General features: G+C 39.1%; 2 protein-coding genes across 5 annotated transcripts in view; both read right to left on the bottom strand.

Moving 5' to 3' along the window:
- Positions 1–7,756, bottom strand: part of LOC123981193 (NLR family CARD domain-containing protein 3-like) — a 14,024-nt gene extending 6,268 nt beyond the window's left edge. The window contains exons 1-6 of one of the 2 annotated variants that reach the window (XM_046065919.1): positions 7,636–7,756; positions 6,402–6,525; positions 4,700–4,804; positions 3,010–3,096; positions 1,697–1,887; positions 395–1,333 (exon numbers count right to left, since the gene is read on the bottom strand). In XM_046065919.1, coding sequence (XP_045921875.1) covers positions 395–1,333; positions 1,697–1,887; positions 3,010–3,096; positions 4,700–4,804; positions 6,402–6,508 — 1,429 coding nt within the window. In that variant the 5' untranslated portion in view covers positions 6,509–6,525; positions 7,636–7,756. Of the gene's footprint in view, positions 1–13; positions 1,334–1,696; positions 1,888–3,009; positions 3,097–4,699; positions 4,805–6,401; positions 6,526–7,635 lie in introns of both variants that reach the window. The other variant, XM_046065918.1, reaches the window with a different exon arrangement.
- A 2,504-nt stretch (positions 7,757–10,260) lies between these two features.
- LOC123981199 (transmembrane protein 184C-like) lies at positions 10,261–20,462 on the bottom strand. 3 transcript variants are annotated; one of them, XM_046065930.1, is made up of 13 exons: positions 20,270–20,462; positions 18,511–18,684; positions 18,231–18,361; positions 17,140–17,176; positions 16,517–16,722; positions 16,362–16,436; positions 15,764–15,857; positions 15,190–15,302; positions 14,902–15,001; positions 14,552–14,629; positions 14,344–14,437; positions 11,648–11,904; positions 10,261–10,478 (listed from the first exon to the last, which is right to left on the bottom strand). In XM_046065930.1, the coding sequence occupies exons 2-12, from the start codon at positions 18,625–18,627 to the stop codon at positions 11,654–11,656; spliced, it is 1,296 nt and encodes a 431-aa protein (XP_045921886.1). In that variant the 5' UTR covers positions 18,628–18,684; positions 20,270–20,462; the 3' UTR covers positions 10,261–10,478; positions 11,648–11,653. The 3 variants fall into 3 exon arrangements, with proteins under 3 accessions (XP_045921886.1, XP_045921884.1, XP_045921885.1); XM_046065928.1 differs by lacking the exon at positions 10,261–10,478 and having other exon boundaries at positions 11,511–11,904; XM_046065929.1 differs by lacking the exon at positions 10,261–10,478 and having other exon boundaries at positions 11,511–11,904; positions 20,204–20,462.
- Positions 20,463–20,724: the final 262 nt, after the last annotated feature.

Genomic DNA, 20,724 nt, shown 5'->3' on the forward strand with positions numbered 1-20,724 from the left:
TCAAGCAAAGTATGTTCTTTGTCCTTCAGGTCGAGGAAGTCGCCGAGCTCTTTTGTATTCTTGTTTGTGAAGCAGTCATAGACAAAAAGAGCTGCAAAGAACTCCTGTATGGTCAGGTGCACAAAGAAGAAGACCTTTTTCTGAGAAAAGACGTCTTCTTCCCTAAGAACTGTGTTACAAAGTCCAGAGTAGATGGCTGCCTCTTTTATGTCAATCCCACATTCTTCTAGGTCTTCATCATAGAAGATGAGGTTGTTCTTCTGCAGATGAACAAATGCGAGCTTGCCGAGTTTCAGAAGAAATTCCTTGTGAGTTTTCAGAAGTGTCTCTTTGTTTCTCTCAGTCTTCTTTTCATATTTTCTGCTTCTGCGTTTTGTCTGGGCAAACAGGAAATGTGCCATCATCTCTGTTAGAGTTTGAGGAACTTCAGCTGTCTCGTCTCCCCCAAAGATCTCCTGAAATAATACGGCAGAAATCCAGCAGAAGATCGGGATCTGGCACATGATGTCCAGACTCTGTGAAGAGCGAATGTGTGAAATGATCCTGTCAGCAAGACCCAAGTCCTGATGAAACCTCCTCCTGAAGTACTCCTCTTTCTGTGGGTCACTGAACCCTCTTATCTCCGTCACCATGTCCGCAAACTCTGCAGCGATCTGATTGGCTGCTGCTGGACGGGATGTTATCCAGAGGTTAGCTTCAGGAAGAAGATTTCCCTGGATGAGGTTTGCAAGGAGATTTCCCACAGATGTTACTTCGCTGACAGATGTTACCGGCTTGTTCTCAAAGTCCAGCTGAAGTCTGCTTTCATCCAGGCCGTCCAGGATCACCAGGACTCTGGCTCTGATGAAATCCTCTGAATCTTTCAGATCGTGGAGCGCAGGGTGAAATTCAGTCAGGAGTTGGTGCAAGCTTTTGTTACCTGAACTCAAATTCAGCTCTCGGAAAGCGAGACTGAAAACAAAATCCAAGTCCTGGTTCTCTTTCTCCTCGGCCCAGTCAAGAATGAATTTCTGCACTGCAAATGATTTTCCAATGCCTGCAACGCCCTTCGTCAGGACTGTTCTGGGGGGTTTCTCTTGGCCAGGCAGAGGTTTGAAGATGTCACTGAGGTTGATAAACGTTTTAGAAGATGATCGTCGTTCCAATTTATGTTTAATGTGTCTGAACGAATGTTCTTCATGTGGCCCTTCACTCTCTCCAGTCCTGATGATGAGTTCTGAGTAGATTTTGTTCAGGGAGGTCCCTGGTTCCCCATCATCTTCACATATCAAAGTAAATTTATTTTGCATTGCTTCTTTAAGATTCTTCTTGGCTTTCAAAACGGGGCTGGTCCCTGTAACAATCAAACACATGCCAATAACAAATGAGTGGTTATCAAATAATTTTATTTAGGTCATGCAAAAAGCACAAGCAAACACGAAATCTTGACTTTAATGTCTTTAATGTCAATTTATTATTATTCTGATATATTATATGTTCTTAGTCAGAGTTTAAAGTCTGAATGCAATTTGGAACCTGAAACCACCAAAGAGTTATATAATCAGAATTGGGGAGAGAAACTTGATTGACTTGAAGGTACATTACTAATACGTGATGACCAACCGTGATGATGAAGTATTGATCTGTTACTAGCATTAGTTGTAGTAGCAGTAACAGCAGTACTAAAGGTATGTATGGAGGACATATGTAAAGTTACCAGTGTGCTGTTCGTGATCTTTTCTGGGTTTCTTTCCACACTTTGAGCAGCAGTAGTCTGCTGGTGAATCATCCTGGTCCCAGTCTGAGCTGATACAGTGTTTGCATGACCAGTGTCCACAGCTGAAATGGACCGGATCCCTCAAAACCTGCATACACACTGAACAGCTGGACGGCTCTCCAGGCAGCTGGCTGATGGGTGATAAACAAATGAAACATTATTGCTGTCACATGTGAGTCAGTAACGGTGATACCGTGTTCTCTGGGGGAGCCTCGTCTGATGAACAATTGAATGACACTGTCAGTTTCACAATGTTTGCCCCGTGGCATGAAGCCTTTTGGTCTGAGGGAGAGTTCAGAGTGAAGGCCAGGCATATTTTAAATGCAGCACAATTGAAGTGACAATGTAAACTGAAAACATTAAACTTGGAAAACACAAATAACATAAGCCATTAACAACACTGTTTGTTTTGGTATAAACCTAGGGGTTAAAATTTTTTCATTTATTAATTTACAATTCATTTTCCTTACAAAGTGTAGTAGATAACATCTGAACGACTACAGCTTTTGCATGGTTAAATAGGCCAGGTCATTACAGCCGAACGTGACAGCAGCTTAGATGCCCTGTCATAGATGCATTCAAGAGATGGTTCAGTGGGCTGGATGGAGCTTGGAGTACCTTTTATTCAGGCTAGGGCAGTTTAAAGTGCTTCACAGATGACTGATTGTTATTATCATCATCATCATTATTATTATTAATACTACGACTAATAATAAAACAAATGGAGTTAAATAAAAAAAAGAATACTAGATAAAATGTATGTTCCATATGTGCTAAGACCTTGATCTAAATTAACAGCAATTATAACCGAAACAAAGGACGCCACGTACTGAACCGAAGGTTCTTTACAGTTCTGGACAACTATTTACATGTACCATTACACAACAAATAAAACTTCTGTTAAAAATGCAATTTAAAAAAAAACAAACAGGACAGAACAGCTGCTAAAACTGTAAAGTAAAATGTAAATTTGTTGAAAGTTGCATGTTGTCGTTCCAGATTCCATTATTATTTATGTTTGTGATGAAATTAATTTTACATTTTATTAGACTTCTTGACATTCTACATTTGTTAAACTGCATAATAGAGATATGAAGGCGCATAATGCTGATGTCAGAGATGCACAACGTGAATGAACCTCCGTCACACATAGTTTCATCTGATCAATCTCTTTATAAATCTTTGATAAACAAACCTTAATATGTGTTTAGATGCAAGATATTTTCTTTCCTGAATACATTAAATAAAATTACCTTTGTGTCCTTTTAACACCAAAGCTGATTGGCTGATACATGGATGCATCACTCTTCATCGAAACAAGACTGGGAGCAGTGGACTTCCTACTCAAGTGTAAAAAGAGAAAAATTTATTTTATTACACTACCAGTGAAAAGTTTGGACACACAAATAAAAGGCACATTTTTTCCATTAAAATAACACAGAATTGATCAGAAATACAGTGTAGACATTGTTAATGTTGTAAATGACAGTTGTTTCTGCATAGGCCTTATCTCAGCCCATAAAAAGAAAAGATTAGTGCTTAATCTTTTCTTTTTATGACTTTTTCTTTGCAACTCTGCCTAGAAAGCAAGTATTCCAGAGTCGCCTCTTTACTGTTGACGTTTAGACTGCTGCTTTGCAGGTACTGGTAGTGAAGCCAGTTGAGGACCTGTGAGGCGTCTGTTTCTTTAGACCCTCTAATGTATTTGTCCTCTTGCTCAGTTGTGCACCGCGGCCTCCCACTGCTCTTTCTGTTCTGGTTACATCCAGTTTGCACTGTTCTGTAACGGGAGTAGTACACAGCATCTTCTGTGTCTTGCATGGAATAGTTTAATTTCTCAGAACAAGAACGGAAAAAAGTTCTTAGAGCAATTAGCCTTTTAAAATTATAAACTTGGATTGATAAACACAATGTACTTTAGGAGCACAGGGCTGATGGTTTCTGATAATGGGCCTCTGTAGATATGCCATAACAAAGCAGCTGTTTGCAGCAACAACAGTCATTTACAACATTAAGAATGTTTACATGTATTGTATTTCTGATCAATGTGATGTTTTTTTAATGGACAAAATATTTATCATAATTCATCAAAATATGTGTTTATTAAAAAACAAGGACATTTCTAAGTGTGTCCAAGCTTTTCCCTGGTAGTGTATGTATAACTTATTCAGTAGCCAAGAAAATGTCTATAACCCACCCTCTCTTGAACTGTGGACTGATGGCAAAGTTTAAATAGGTTTTCTCCCCGTGTTTATTATTAACGTACCCTAATAAATACGGAGGGTCACATCGCGATGCAGATGCATGCTGTGCTTAACTCTCTGGTTGAGTGAGTGGGTAAGGGGAGAGAGAATGATTAAAAGCCGTCACTTTCAAGAGTGTCATCAAAAGTGAAACCCTGAAGCTGTGTGTTCGGGCATGTTGCCTGGTGTAAAAGGCACACTGGGCTGTTTGTCATCATGGAAACAGATCATTAGATTGTGAAGTTTTTTGCAGCGTCAGTATTATTGGCTGCCTTCTCTTCGACACACAGCTCTGCTGTTCACCGGAGCAAATGTCTCGTGAGTGTTGATAGGCTATTATTCGCAACTTGTAACCAATCAGACAGTGCCATGGGCGGGACATTAAGCAAGACTGGTGATTAGCCTACCTATAGACAGAGAGGCAGCTGGATCAGAGCCAAAGTAGCGCATTTTCTAATTAATTTAACCCTTACAAAACCACGTATCGATCCGATCACTATTGAAGTGGCATTGATCACTCTGAGGGGGTGATGAATTTTGTCCCCAACGGCAATAAAAATTATTCAGCAGAGGCAGGGATACAGAACCCCCCCCCCCCCCCCCCCCCCCCCCCCCCCCCCCCCCCCCCCGCAAATCGCACCCTGTCTATAACCTACACACGTGTATGTATTTATTAATACTGGACAAAGTAATAGATTACCGTTTTAACTTCTCATCACCAAAGCTGATCGGCTGGTACATGGATGCATCACTCTTTAAAGAGACACAACTGGGACTCGAGGACTTGGCTTCACCCATCTGTGAACTGTTAGGAGAAAAGATTTATAAACTTAAAAAGGTCCAGACACTGCTAAATATGAGAGCCTACAGCCATGCTGGTGACTATAGGAGGCTGTACTTAGACATAGTGGTACTGTGTATATCTGACCTATAGTGTATACACTGTATTCATTTACTTCCAACTGTTTATTCTGTACATAGCGTTACTTTTATACATACAGTATACCTGCACTGTATTCTGTATAGAGTTTGTGTTTTCATATCTACTCCATACAGTTATTTATATATTACCTCAATACAGCTTTTTTCTCTATTATGAACAATATGACAATATTACACTGTTCAAAGTTGAAGGATTGTAATCATGTGCACCTCACGTACATATACCTGGCTATCAGAAAACAGCGTCAATAGCCTGCACTCTTACTCCACGCCACAAAAGTTTAAGAAAGTTATATATGTATATAGATACACTCAACAAAAATAAAAATACAACAGTAAAAAGTAAAATCTTCTTTGCACACAAAATGTTTATATCTGTCAAATTTTGTTTGCATATTTGTTAAAAGTCTGTCAGTGAGCACTTCTCCTTTCTCAAGGTAATCCATCCACCTACTATGTGGCATATCAAGATAATTAAACAGCATGAGTATGACGCAGGTGTGCGTTGTCTGGTCACAATAAAAGGCAACTTGCAGTTTTGTCACGCAACACAATGCCACAGACGTCACAAGTTTTGAGTGAGTGTGTAATTCACATGCTGATGGCAGGAATGTCCACAAGAGCTGTTGCCTGTGAGCTGAATATTAATTTCACTACCATAAGTCATCTTCACTGCCGTTTCAGATAATTTTGCAGTACATCCAGGGAAGCTCATCTGCGCTCGGCGTCCTCACCAGGGTCTTGACTTGACTGTAGTTCATTGTCATCACTGTCTTGAGGAGGCAAAAAGTGTTCTCTTCACAGATGAATCCCAGTTTTCCCTGTACCGCAGAAGGCAGACAACGTCCAGGGCATCAAGTGGGCAGAAGTTCGCTAATGTCAACATTGTGAACTTGGTGCCCTATAGTGGCTGTTGTTACTGTATGGGCAGCCATAAGCTACCAACAATGAACACAGGTGCATTATATTGATGGCAATTTGAATGCACTGAGATATGAGATCCTGATTTTCAAGCCATTCATCTGCTGCCATCACCTCATGTTGCAGCGTGATAATGCACGGCCACCCGTTGCAATGATCTGTGCACAACTACTGTAATCCCAGTTCTTGAATGGCTTGCATACTCACCAGACATGTTGCTCTTAGAAGCTCTATGTGAAATAGACAGTGACCAGTCAAAGGCACACCTGTGTCATAATCATGCTGCATCAGCATGTCACATCTGTCAGGTGGATGGATCTTTTAGTTCAACTCGTTAAAAATGGTAGCAAAACCAGAAGTGTTGTGTTTATATTTTTGTGTATATGTGTATGTATAAATTAGTTTGAATACACACAGTAAGATACTACTTTTTAAATTCAATGCACCACACAGCAAGATTTTGTAGGCCTTTAACTGAATGTAATATATAGGCCTATTGTGTAACTTTAAACTGTGTGATGGTCATGACATCACATTACCTGTTTGGGGGCTCACTGCAGGAGCTGACTGGCTGTTCAGATGTCAAAGAGGCAGAGCTGGAGGTAGAGGTGGATGGCTTCCTCTTTCTCTTCTTCTTCTCAGACATTTCTACTGCTGCTGCTGCTGAAACACAACCATTAGAAGCCAAAACACTTTTCAAGAGTTTTGGAAATCATAATCAGAAATACTTCATTGATCCCTGAGTGGAAACTATTTTATTACAATTGCTCATTTGTACATCAAGGTATTAGAATTAGCATAATAATTAAAAGTTCAAATATAAAATATAAAGAAATATATAAACATAAAACATATCAATATAAAAAATATAAAATAATGTCGACATTATTTTAAAGTATTAACATAAGTGAAATGATGAATAGTAATAATTTATACTAGTAGTAAAGTTGATGTGGAATGGATTATAAATTATTGAAAATTAAATAAAAGGACATATGTAAGCATGGTATCAGATATTTATCAGTTTATTTTATTATTTTCTACCTGTTTTATAATTTTAGATAGGCTACATTACATAAAGTAGGCTATTTTATTTCAGTATATAATCTTATTTTATTTTTTCTACATAAAATTTGCTTTTCGGGTGGGTAGCACAAAGGGAACTACAAACGTCATCTCAAAACCTGTGCTGTAAAAATGACAAATAAATCGACCTCGTAACCTTGTAGAGTATATTTATGGCCTGTACGTTATCTGTCCCTATAAGTATGTAGTTATATTATTATTATTCCTTTTCTAATGCGATGCATATAACACGTTTGTTTTTGGATAAAAGTCGGAATGCTGTTGAAACAACGTTTTATTTGTAGCACAGCCGAGAAAAAACGTGACTTTTAACAACACATGGTTCAATGTTTTTGCTATGGTTTATGGTTTTACGTTTACCACAACCACACTGCGGTCAGACTGCGCATGAGCAGGAAGGCACTAAAGAATGTTTACAAACACTTGAGCATTACAATAGGCTTTCTCTAGGGCTACCGTGAGCAGACTTCTTATTTAAATAATTATATCGGAGTTTATTAGGTTTATGTCGTTTATCTTGTGGTCAAAAGTTTGCACCAAAGACTGACGTGGACGTGGTTTTAACTGCTGCGCACTTCGTGAAAACAACATGACAGCTAAAAACACAACTCGCACGAACAGCAACCAACACACCAGCCTGTCCGACCTCACCGACGGAAACACACAGGATCATAAAAGGCTACTTACTTTCACCTCAAAACCTGTTTTCTCCTTGTTGCTTTTTGAATCCAAAATATTTCCTCTGGACATTTCAGATTCCAAAGACCAAGGTTGCACACAACACTGAAACATGGAAGTCCCCCGTCAGCTTTTAACTTTCGGTTTCGACCAGACTCTGCCCAGCATCATCACAGACTGTAAACACCAGCACTGGCGTCACGTAGTGGAGCATGCTAATAACTGCATAGACCTACTGTCACGCCCCCCCAGCTCCTTGACTCATTAATTATATACAATACATAGTTAAATAAATATGATGTTTTGTATGTTTATTAATGACATTTATATGAAGGATACATTTTCTTGTTCAGCTTTCTGTCCATGCATACATTATGGGGATTTAGGCTGATATAAGTGTTCCAGATTAACAAATTGTGGCAGAATGTTTTTCTCAGAAGTACACTAATAGGTGTGGCATTACTCCTCTGGGTATCTATATTATTTCTTCTGGTGTTGGTGGTTAGAGTAAATGCATTTCCTTCTTTTCATACAGGATTATCGTGTGTGCTATGATATGTTGTAGTTCATGTAGTATTTTTCTACCTTTTCTGCATTTGTGTGTTTAAATAAAACAAATAATATAAACATGAAAATCTCATAACTGTTTGTTTACTTTTTTATTTAAAAAGGCAGGTCACCTAAGGCATCAAGTTAATAAAATAAAATGTAGTTATTTATATACATACATGTAAATAAGGTGGGCCGTGTCTGCCACAATTGAAAATTAATACAGAAGTTAAAAAATGCTCAATAAATAAACATCCTATTCAATGCACCAAAAATACAAAAAAAAATGTCGATATTGATATATTTCTTTTAAGTTATTTCTTTATTTATTCATCTTTGTATAAGTTACCTTATTTATTTAATGTACTTTATAATCTTCAACTTTATTTATTAATTACTTTTGTCAAATGTATTTATGTGTTTGTTTTAATATTTTTTGTCTGTTTTATTCTTTCTTTGCATTTTCTACCCTATTTATTTCCCCAAAGGTTTTTATTTGTCTGCTCTTTAGGAATGAGGAGGGGCTGCGTCTTAAGAGGTAAACTTCCCGCCTATTGGTTGATCAGTCAGGCAGACAGAGGTCGACTCTACATGCACACATGAACAAGAGATGGCTACCTTCAGTGAGCTGCAGCCGTTTCATGTGGAAGCTCTGACCTACACTTTTTGCAGCAAGTTTTCAGTTTGCAGCATGCACAGACACAGAACTGTGGTCAAGTGAGCCGTCATTTGTAAGAACACGGTCAGCTAGCCACAGCTAAATTTGTATGTTTACACATGTCTGAGCCTTTATGATGAAAACACATAGCAGAGCGAGCTGACAGACAAGGGTTAGTGACATTATTCTGTCGTTTTCTTTTTACAAAGACAAGTGTTGCAGTCTGAAAGTCAGACCCGAAGAGAGACTATGAAGCCTTAATTTAACCTTAAAAACATTTATCTAACAGCTGTACTATTTACTTCACAAATCAACATTTTTCCACACAAAACAATATGAAAATGGACACATACAGCTGAAACTAGTCAATTAATAGATAATGTTTGTCCAACTTCTCAAAAAGATTGTCTTTTAAATTAGTTCAATAATTATTTTTGAATTTTATTGTATTGTTAATAAGTTGAGATTTGGGCAGTTGGTTGGACAAAACAAGCAGTGTGAATGTGTCACTTTGGGCTCTGTTTAACTGATGGCATTTCACCACTATTTTCAGAATTTTAACAAACAAAACAATCAATCAATTAATGGAGAAAATAATCAGCAGGTTGACACATAATGAAAAATCATTCATTGCAGCCAGTTACAATAAAGCTCAGAATGAGCTCACCTCAACAACTACAACAGCAAAATCCTTCATTTCTGCATGAGGAATACAAGTCAAATGATATATTATATCAACAGCCACAGGGGACATTAAACCCCTTTCAGAACGTTTACTTTACTTTAAAATGTCAATTTCCTGATTACACTTGCATTATTTTCCTTTAGGCAGTACGAGTTCTTTAACTTAAGTAAAGATCATGAATACTTCCTCTTACTTTACAGCACAGGGTTGTGTAATGAAATGCAAGTTAAAAACAAATTTTATTATATATACAATAACTTTTTATGGATTATGTCCCTCTGCCTATCTAAGCAAAGCTATTGTTACTACCAACATGGGACAAAATCATTGAATGCAATTTAAACAGCGATGCTAGATTAAAAGCGTGTGTAATGATCTCCTCTCATTTTTCATTTATGCACAGTGATGAACATAAGAGTAACTTATTTTGAATACAGTATTTACTCCAGCATCATTTTCACTGCATGCTCTCTTAATAGCTCTATATTTAAGTTTGCTTATATTTCTGCAGCTTGGTGTCTTTGTTTAGCTGCATAGGCCTGTTCCTCCTTACATGTGTCAACATACTTTGACAATAAATTGTAATTCTTGTAAATGATCTGAAATGTTTTTCTGCATAACAATATGACACAAAGAAACAAAGCAGAGGACTTACCATATAATGCTTTTACATATTCCAGCTTAACTTTTATTGATTTCAGCTTAACTTAAATATTAAACGGTTACTTATCTTCATCAAAAATCCTTTAAATCCTCCTTGTTCCTCTTTCATTAAACATATGTCAGTTGTTTTTCAGTTTTTAGTTTACAGTTTTTCAGATGGGCGGACAGCTTCAACTAATACTACCTTGTTCCTGTTGAAACCGATTCTGAAGCGCAAACCACAGCCGTTGAACAGCCGTTGTGGAGTGAGTTTGGTCTCAGCAGCTTGTTTCCTCTTGTTCCTGAGGAGCCTTTGCACTGTTGGTATTGAAGCAGAGTGAGTCACTAATTTTAAGTTCCTCAATGTGTTTATCAAGGATGACCTCCTGTGCTTTAGGCAGGGGTGTCACACAAAATTCTGTACAGTACCAGTACCTTGAAACTGAAACAGCTAAATGACATTTAGCGATAAATAAATGTGTTATCTCACCAGTGTTTTTCTTCCTGTGTCAAAATGTCTTCAGTAAAAAAAAACCTGCGCTGAAGTAACTGCAGTTGTTATTCTACAAGTATTGTGATTCAATATTAGTATTTATTCTGACTTTTGTTTGCTTTTTTAACACCAGATTATGGGGGGAAAGTTCACTTATACAGACTGTAGGTTATATGAGTCATATTTCCCAAAACACCATGTCTTTCTGAGTTTTATTCAGCAGCGTCATTGCTATACTTCATATATAAGAGTTGTAAATAAAATGGTTTTGGAAGTAAACGGCTACATATAGCTGTTCCTGCTCATCAAACTAGTGTCATAAGGAAATAATAAGATGTTAGGCCAAAATCAATGGAGCTCCTAAAACCAATGTGAGCCTTTAAATGAACAACCTTCACATGTGAAGTTGAATTTTAAAACTTTCCTATAAATTTCTTTATAGATATATATAGAGAGTATGAGTTTTGGTTTTGACCTTTTAAGGTTGCTGTAGCTGGGGTCTCATTTATGAAACAGTGTAGAAACCTCACTAAAAGTGTAGGTGCGCCCAAAAGCCAAAAATGGCATACGCCAAAAAACATTAACAGACAGTCTATTTTAGTTAACACTCTTAACATAAAACCAAGAGACCAACCTGCTTCCTCTTCAGATGAAAACAAAAAATATCCTTTCGACAGCGAGAGACACATTTATCAAAATAACATCAAAATACAGATTTCAAACATTTAAACTGGGTTATTATTTTAAAAATACATTTCTCAACGAACATGGCTTCATCATTTGCAGAGTGCAAACTCCTTCTCTTGTCTGCTTTATTTCCTTTGATTAGTCTTGATAAAATCCATCTGTAAATTCACTTCTTTTTCACAAATGCGGAAACAAGTCCACATTTATATTTTTATTCTGACTTTAGTACAGAATCTGAGAGTTTATTTGTCATGAAGCACATTAAAACTAGGGGTTAAGGGATGCACCGAAAGATTAAACTTCCCACCCCTAGCTATGAGTTGTCGCTGTCGTCCTCCCAGGACGAGGACCTGAAGCCTGCAGGGGCGGAGATAGAGTGTGGGGCGGGGGTGTGGCCGAGGCCTTGGTACCGCCCACTCGAAGAAGGGGAGGAGGGCATCGATGTGGCTGCCACAGCAACGGGGTCCTGGGAGGTCGATGTGAGGAGTCCAGTGTGCTCGGTGTGTTCAGGTCGAGCTACAGCACCGAAGTACATCTTGTTGGGACGACCCAGGAACGTCCGACCTGAAGGGGGGTCAGATATATTTACCAGCTGCATATGGATATTATAGTTTTTAAGCAGTGTCCTGATTCAGACACAACCAAAACCAGACATCCATTTCATTAGCAATATAATATATTCAAATAAAATGCACATTCATAAAGTAAAACAAAAAACCAAATATACACTACTTCTATTATGTTAATTTACATTAATTAGTTAAATGAAGACTACTGAATGTCAATAAAGGAAAAAAAGAAAGTGTTACAGCAGCTAACGACTCAGCGGGAGACAGCTTAACACAACATGCTGGAAACTCAGGTAAACTCCCAGTGCAACGTTACAGTAATATTTTTATCAACTTGATGTTAAACTAATCCATGCTCATTACATGATCACGTTACATTTACTGCATTTAGCCGACGTGCTACATCGTTTGCTTGCCTGCTGCTTTTAGTAACTATCTTTACTATTTGTGTATTTTTCCCCAGTGGCTCAGCAATGTCAGCACAGCTAAATGTATTGGTTGATAATGAAACGGTTAGTGAGCTGGATTGAATATTACAACAACATTGTTGTACAGTCAGACCGCAAGTCAGTAAGTAACTTTACTGTAGTGTTGGTATATGGCTCTTCCTCTATGTTGCTGTCGCTGTTTTGTTGCAGTGTTGTATATTATATGGGTCACGTTAGTTACAGCGAGCGAGAGGTGGAGAAGCTGTGTACCCGAGTATCGGTAAAACCACAATAAATCTAAATTGAACGTTAGGAAGCAAACAGCGGCAGGTCCGAGCAACTGTAGCATTAGCTGGCTGCCCTGCCTGCATCAGGGCTAACGTTAGTAAACAAATTGCTGTGTTTTGCTGGTTTAGTGGGACAACAGTGTGGATTTGTGCATTTTATATTGAATAAATTTGGAGCTACTCCAAATCCCTCTTTTCCTCTCCCAGAGAGGAGCAGGGGGGTTAAAGATCAACTTTCAACAGACTGCTGAAGAGACCCCAACAGAAGGGGGGGTGGAAAAGTTGCTTTCTCTAAGTGCTATGCCATTAATTTATAAATATCCTGACCAATAATGTGACAATTGTTTCCTGTTACCAAATGCTTAACTTAGAACGGTACAACTGTTTGACCATTGAGGTTTGATTGTGGAAAATATTTGATTATAATACGCACAAATAGATTTAGAAAGGCAGTCCCTCGGGAAACCTGAAACGCCCTCTGGGGAACCACGTCCCAGGCAACAAAAGGTCAACACCCGACTTTGTTCACTCTTTGCTCTTCTCCTCCCCTCGTGCCCTGGCCTTCCACTCTGCTCTCTGGACGCTTCAGCATACGTCCGGCGTGCCTCTCTGGGCAATGCCCTAAGAGCCCTGCCAGCACAACAGGCCTTTGTTCGCTTGAAGCTACACACGTGCCGAGACATCGATCTGCCCCTCAGTTTGTTTTATTTTCTTTCTTTCTTTTGTTTTGTTAAAGTTATCAGTCCGTTAAGTTACACTGGACTAATTCAGGAACGACCAAGTTCCATTTTAAGCTTGTTCGTCGAGCCAACTTCACCGAAGTCAGATCAAGACACGTGGTCTCGCCAGCGGCAACAAAGGAAACCTGAAAACAGCCGAATTGCCAAACGGAGGACGACGTTTCTTCAGACACGGAGAACCCCGGAGAATTTCCCTGTATTTAACCACCCGTTTACATCGCTTTAGTTAACTTTAGTTATTAATAAATTCACTGTAATCAGGAAACTGTGTGCGTTGCCTATTTCCACGTCCCTGCCAAGAGAATTAACCCTTTAGATATGAGACTGACTGATTGATTTAAGATAATTTAGCGATTATTAAACTAACTGATCACTAGTAATAATTGTACAATTATTAAAAGCTACCTAGAGGTCCGGAGACTATAGGATTATAACAACTCCGGTGGTGCCCTGAAACGAGAAATATTTTTTTGGTGTTATGAATTATTAAAATTCATAATTGGGTATTAATTCTCATACATTTATTAAAATTCATAACTAATTTAGCCATGCAACACTGGGAGCCAATTGTGTTATGGTGTTAGTGGACTACATGTCGTTAGCTGCCGTGTTGTCGCTGTAGTCAGAGAGAGGCTCGGGAGCGCACACAGCGCTGAATCCGACCCGGTGTCCTCACATTTATAGCAGAATAGTGGCTGATGCAAGCAACAGAGAAAACAGGCATGTGCTTCATTTCTGAGTGAGTTTTGAGTCCATTGTCAATAAGGCAATGAAAACTTTATTTATTAATAAGTAATTTCATTGAAAACATGACATACAAAAAGATAAATAAATAAAACCAGATGGAAGTAACCCCACCCAAAAGGCGCAGAAGGTGTTTAACTTAAATCTCTTTAAATAACAAACTAACTGTATGAAAAGATTTCCCTTTATTGAGTTTAACAGACTCACTAATCAATAATCTGAATGAGACACTCACCAGCATGGCGGACCTGCTCTGTGACATCAGCTCTTATGTCAGAGAAATCCCACATGGCCAGAAAGCTGTCGAAACACGATCCCTCCTCTGCTTCCTGGACGGGAAAAGAGATTAGAGTAGATCAGTCGATCGATAGATAGATAGATAGATAGATAGATAGATAGATAGATAGATAGATAGATAGATAGATAGATAGATAGATGTTTACCTGCACGTATGGTTTGTAGGTGAAGGTGTAGTGGTGAGCGATGGCAGCCAGGAACATCTCTATGCAGATGATGAAGTCCTGTATCAATTAAACAATCAGTTAATCAAGAATCTGGTTTAAATAAAAACTCATTTGTAAACATCAGTGGTTCTTCCAAATGTCACATATTTCATTGAGCCAGGAACATAAGTATTTACTAAAACAGGTCTGAATACAACAGAACGAGACTACAGACTCTGATGGGAATAAAAAATAAATCCATCAACAGATATTTTCTGTTCTCTGCTGTAAATAGGAGAAATTTAACTCCTCTGGCAATTTTAAAGGTCACATGACTGGTTTATTTGTACCTGCAATCCAGTAGCAACGGCCTCCACACTATCCCAATCCCAGGTGTGTTTGTCGGAGATCACACCAACCTTCACCAGGAATGCTATTAAAACAGCCTGCCTGAAGAGAGAAAAGAGGAGATAAATGTACCAGCACAAAGGCAGCACACTGACAATTATTTACATTATCAATTAGTTAATTAAGTGTTAAACAGTATATAAAATGTCCGAAGACCACCACTTGTTCCCCAGAGCATCTTGTGTATTAAATTTACAAAGATGCAAAGCAGACAATCCTTCATTCCTTACCAGAAGGAGACGAACACCACCAGTTTGACACAGAGGAATTTGCCCACAGGCCTGATGGGGGTCAGCTCTTCTCTGAGAGCTCTGTACAGCAACACCAGACAGTACATGGCAAACTGGAGAGGGAGAAACGTACACTTAACACTGGTGGCAGCAGATTATACAGTATTTTGTCTCCTATGTATGAAACAGAACCCTACAACCCAATCAGGAACACAAATGTCACCTGAGCTCTGTCCCAAACTGTGAAATGTAAGTAATGTATTGTAATGCTAAAGTACTCAGGAATCCCATAATGCAACTGAAAATACATGTAGTATGTCAAAGCATGCATACTGCACGCTGCACTTCAGCCGAATCAGTACGTACTGAGTAAACTAGGGGGTTTCTAACAGCACACAGCAGTATCTAATGGCTGTTAAAAGATTGAGTTTAAGGGTAAAATTGGGTTTAAATTAAGGTAAGAGGCTGTCCCACTGTCTAAATGTCCTTTATTATGAATACAAGGGTCCTGACAAGGATAGTTAGTGAGTGCACAATCCTGTTGTTTCTGTGTGTGTACGTGATGTGCCTTTACCAGCTGTGATATGTTGTTGATTATGACCAGGTAGGACCAGGCGTTTCTGAAGCTGAAGTTGGCTTCATCATAAACCCCACAGAGCTGACAGATCCTGCAGTTAGAAGAGGAAACAATACAGGAAACATTCAGCTTATCAGATTGAACACTTTTTTCCCCATTGTTTTGCAGTATGACACATAGTATTTAAAAGGGTCTTGTTCAATTTTGATTATGCTGTTGATGTCGCATTTCATACACATATTTGTCATTTTGCTGTTCTTTTGGTGCATTTAGTTTATTCATAGAGTATTTATATATAAGTCAAACTAGTCATGAACTTTAACCCTCAAAACAGAGCAAGTAGCTGCTGTGGTTTACAGTATTAACAGTATTAATATGGTTACATGGTTACAGTTAGCAACTGTTAGCATACACCTACACAGTTATTCAGTTACATGTTACAAATAGTTCACTACTATAATTACTGTAGGTAAGTCTCTATAGTGTTTACACAGAAAAAACTAGAGTGGTTTGTGCACTTTAAACCATGTTTAAAGTAAGAACACTAGCTAACACTAAATACTAGCTAACGCTGTGGTTACAGTAGGAAACTTACAATGCTATCACCGTGGTTACAGGTCTAACCACAGTGTATTGGAGGACTCCCAGCTTACACCTGAACAGCAGCACCCTGATGGAGAAAGAGACAGGAAAACTTTAGCATCCATCCATCTACCCAAACATCCATCATACAGTGATCTGTCCTCTTACTCTCCCATGGGCCACGGCGGGCAGCAGCAGAGCGGGGGCAGGTGTGGCTGCTGCTGCTGGACCTCCAGCATGAGCACCAGGCTGGGGTACTGGTTACTGAGGAAGTTCAGCAGGAACACCAGGAAGTTGTAGATGACGTAGGCCTCATAGCACTCCCTACATGTGTCCACGTAGATGGCCAGACTGGGATACCGCAGAGCCAGCCACTGGACAGAAGGCAGGAGAAGAGAGAGGAAGAAGAAAAAGAGAAAGAGATTACTTTTTATACGCTAAAACCAAGCAGGAACCGCCGGGCCTGAAAAGTGAAGCCATCCAAACAACAAAAACAAGAAAGGATGAAAGAAAGAAAGAATAACTTAAACAAAATAAAAGTAAAGAAACAAAATAAAAGACAGAACCTGGTTATGTTACTGAGGAGTATTTTTACATTACAGACGGGTGTGTTTAACGTGACCTCTGGTCTTGTGACCCCTTGTCTCCAATTAAGGTCTGTTGCCATGGCAACATAATGTAATAGAGTGGACAGATCACATCCTGTGTGTGTGTGTGTGTGTGTGTGTGTGTGTGTGTGTGTGTGTGTGTGTGTGTGTGTGTGTGTGTGTGTGTGTGTGCTTATGACTCACACTGTCCAAACTGTAGATTGGCACCATCCATAGGATTCTGGTGATGAAAGACAGAGAAGAAGAGAGGCAGATTTCATGAAGCCACTATGGTGTGTGTGTGTGTGTGTGTGTGTGTGTGTGTGTGTGTGTGTGTGTGACATCTTTTCATCCTGGTAATATTTATGAACACTTAAAAACTCTGGCTTTGAATCAGACGTTGCTACATCCTGTTTGCTGCACAGATCCCTGCCCACTTCCAACTAGTGAGAAAAGCAAAACACAGAAATCTCTCATGTAAAAGACCAAAAAATTGTTCCAACTTTGGCAGAAAATCTTGTGTTTTCATGGGAGCTCATTGCTCATAATAAAAAGCTATATAGTTTTTATGGCCTTTAAAGCTATAAAATTATGTTCAATTGTTACATTTAACAGTTTGAACCGGAGCTGAGGTGGAGCTGTGGACAAGACGTTGTTTTTTTGGTCTTCTTCTCTGTTTGTATTGAAGTGATCTGTTCTTTTCAGCCTGTCCTCACCCCAAATAAAAAATAAAGGGAAGCAGCATATTACGACTGAATTACACATATGATGTTTGTCAATTTGTCAATGAACAACATCTCTCGACTTGCACAGTAGGCTGTCAACTCTTTCTTCCAGAAGCGGGGAAAATTTTAAAAGAGGTGAAATTCATTACAACTCTGGTCATATTGCTGATGTTTACAATCTGGTACAAAACACACAGAAAACAAGTAGTTTTGTTGTCTAAACCCAACCAAACTGCCACAAATTCACAACATTAGGCAGACAATTAACCTGTTTTGTTGTTTAGGTATAAGGAGTTGTTAGTCCCTTTAAAAGCAGTGGTTCTCAAACTGGGGGGGCAGGCTCCCCTGGGGGGCGTAGAGCCACTTCAGGGGGGTCGTGGAGGTTGAAAGGACCTAATGTTGCATGAATATGATTCATGTGGTGACATAAACAAACTAAAGTGCTCAAAATTAAATCCACTTTTGCTGGGGGTGAGAAGGCATGAACTTTTTGTGGCTTCTGAAGGGGGATGTGACAGAAAACCACTGCTTTAAAGTAACTTAAAAGGTTAAAGGCGTGCGTGTGTCCACCTGATGATCGGTCTCTGCAGCTCAGGCTGGGTGAAGTGCACTATGTGCTGCAGGATCCCCCACAGTGATATCGGGATGGTCAGAAAGACGAACACACCGGCTATGAACCAGGCTTTACTGTGAGTCCCAACCTGGAGAGACAGAGAGAGACAGCATTTGGCAGCACATATTTCCTAAGCTGTATAGTTCTTGAGTGCTGTAACCGCTGTAGTGAGGTTCTATCTGCTTGTGGTCAAAGGGACAGTTGGTCTGGGCAGAGGTGATAAAGAAGGAGGAGTGCCTTGTCTTTCTGCAGCTCCCAGATGCAGAGTGGCAGTACAGCCACCAGCAGAAGAGCGTAGAGAACCAGAACGAGGGGGCGGATCCACCTCCTCCACTCTGCACACGAACACGGCATGACGGCTGCTTCACCCTCACCGTTGACTACAGGCACATCCTAAACCACAGGCCACACCTGTCAGACAAACAGTCAGGTTATTAAAGTGAAACAGGTCCACTGTCATAATATTAAGTATAAAATGTCCAATTTACTACAATTCTGTCATTTTACCTTCTAGTTTTACCAGTGTTTTTCTAACTTCTCTAAAAAGAACGTGTTTGTTATACACAGCTATAATAATAATAATAATAATAATAATAATAATAATAATATCTTTATTTATATAGCACTTTTTTAAAACCATGTTACACAGTGCTTTCACAAGTGCAAAGACAATAGAACACACATAAATCAAATAACAAGATGCATACAGATATGAAAGGTAAAACTATTAAACACCCGGAACATGTTGTCTAGATTTATTTTATCCGGTTCATTATGGTTTAGTACATTTTGTCAGACTTGGTTTGCTTAAAGACTGCAATATTTACAATATGTATTATTTCAGAAAAAGAAAAAAAGAGACTAAAACCCCAAATGTGATATTGACCAACTATAGCTGGTTAAACATAGACTACAATAATATCTCCATAGGTCGACAAAGTTAAATAAGCTTTGTTATTGGTCAACAGACATACAGCTGCAGCATATATTGTGTGTGTGCCAAAATTCACCAAAACTGAACTGTGATGTAACCTTACCTTACAGTAGTGACCTCAGGACTATAGTCCATGTAATATAAAATTACACATTTTAAAGTTTTTCCCTTGTTTAATATCCTTTAAAGTTGAATATTTCTAGCAAGAACACCTTAGAGGTTGCTAACACTGAAGTTAATGGACCACTTTTGCTCTGGGATTTCAGTAATAGTAGGCTGCTGCTTCCTGCTCCCATAATATTTCAATAGCCTGCCCTATAGGAATAGGATTGAATAGTCTGTCACGCGGCCTGTTGTTGTATGTGCATACAGAGTAAGCCTATTAGGCTGCTATTTTGCAGATACAAGCATGAACACAATTCAGACAGCCAATCACTGATCTGCTGCAGCTACTCAGGAATAGCCTTTAACTTTATAAGCTTATATATATATATATATAGCTTATAACGTTATTGGCTAGATACTGAACCCTTGAATTGCCCCTGGCGGCTGTTCCGCCAGTGTATGAATGTGTGTGAATGTTAGTTTCCGTTTGAGCACTTAGGCTCAGTGAATGAATGTGTGTGAATGGTGAATGCAGATGTAGTGTAAAAAGCGCTTTGAGTGGTCGGAAAGACTACAAAGGCGCTATACAAATACGGAGCATTTACATTTTTAGTGCAATATTGCAATGTCATGGACGTTGAAAATGCCTTAAAATTTTTAATTTCTTTACACAAATTAGCATGAAATAAAAGTAGGTCACATTAAACGCACCATTAAATACCACGTAGTTATTACAGACCAAGATTGTAGAGCTATTTAAGCTTATTGTTTCGCTAAAAAAAAAAACACAACTAATATTGGCGTGTTAATCGGCTACACAGTGAAAACAGTTGCAGAAATAAAATACTTGACCAAAAGATGGATTAAGGTTAAATATTGAAAGGTTTGGACCGTTTAAGCTGAAGATATCGATTATTGATGGCCTGTCCTCCTCCTCGGTCCTGTCATTTCTGTTACCTGGCAACGCATCTCTCCTCCGCCCGAGGCCCGACCACACACACGCACGCACACACGCGCACACAACACACGCTGTTATCGTTTGATCCGATCACCGGCTGATCACCACTCTGATCGATCACAAAAGGATCATTATTCCGTCGGCGGAAGCTGGACACACAACCGACGGCTCAGGCTGCCCGGGTCTGCCCTCCTGTTTCCCAGTGTTTACGCGCCCACGTCACGGGGTGGAAGCTCAACCATCGGTCACGTGGTTGGACAGAAAACAGGCACAAGCAGCGCGTTCACCCTGCAAATGTAATTATTTTCATTTAAGGACGAACATCCCCTCCACACTGCGTCCACAATTAGGCCTACCTTTTATTTATTTAGCCTATTTGTTTGTTCTTAGTTTTATTTTTTACTTTTCCTGTGTTGTAAATGCTGTATCAAAGCCTTTCTTCACATATTCAGGA

This window comes from Micropterus dolomieu, linkage group LG12, assembly GCF_021292245.1.
Source record: "Micropterus dolomieu isolate WLL.071019.BEF.003 ecotype Adirondacks linkage group LG12, ASM2129224v1, whole genome shotgun sequence".
Lineage (NCBI taxonomy): Eukaryota > Metazoa > Chordata > Actinopteri > Centrarchiformes > Centrarchidae > Micropterus > Micropterus dolomieu.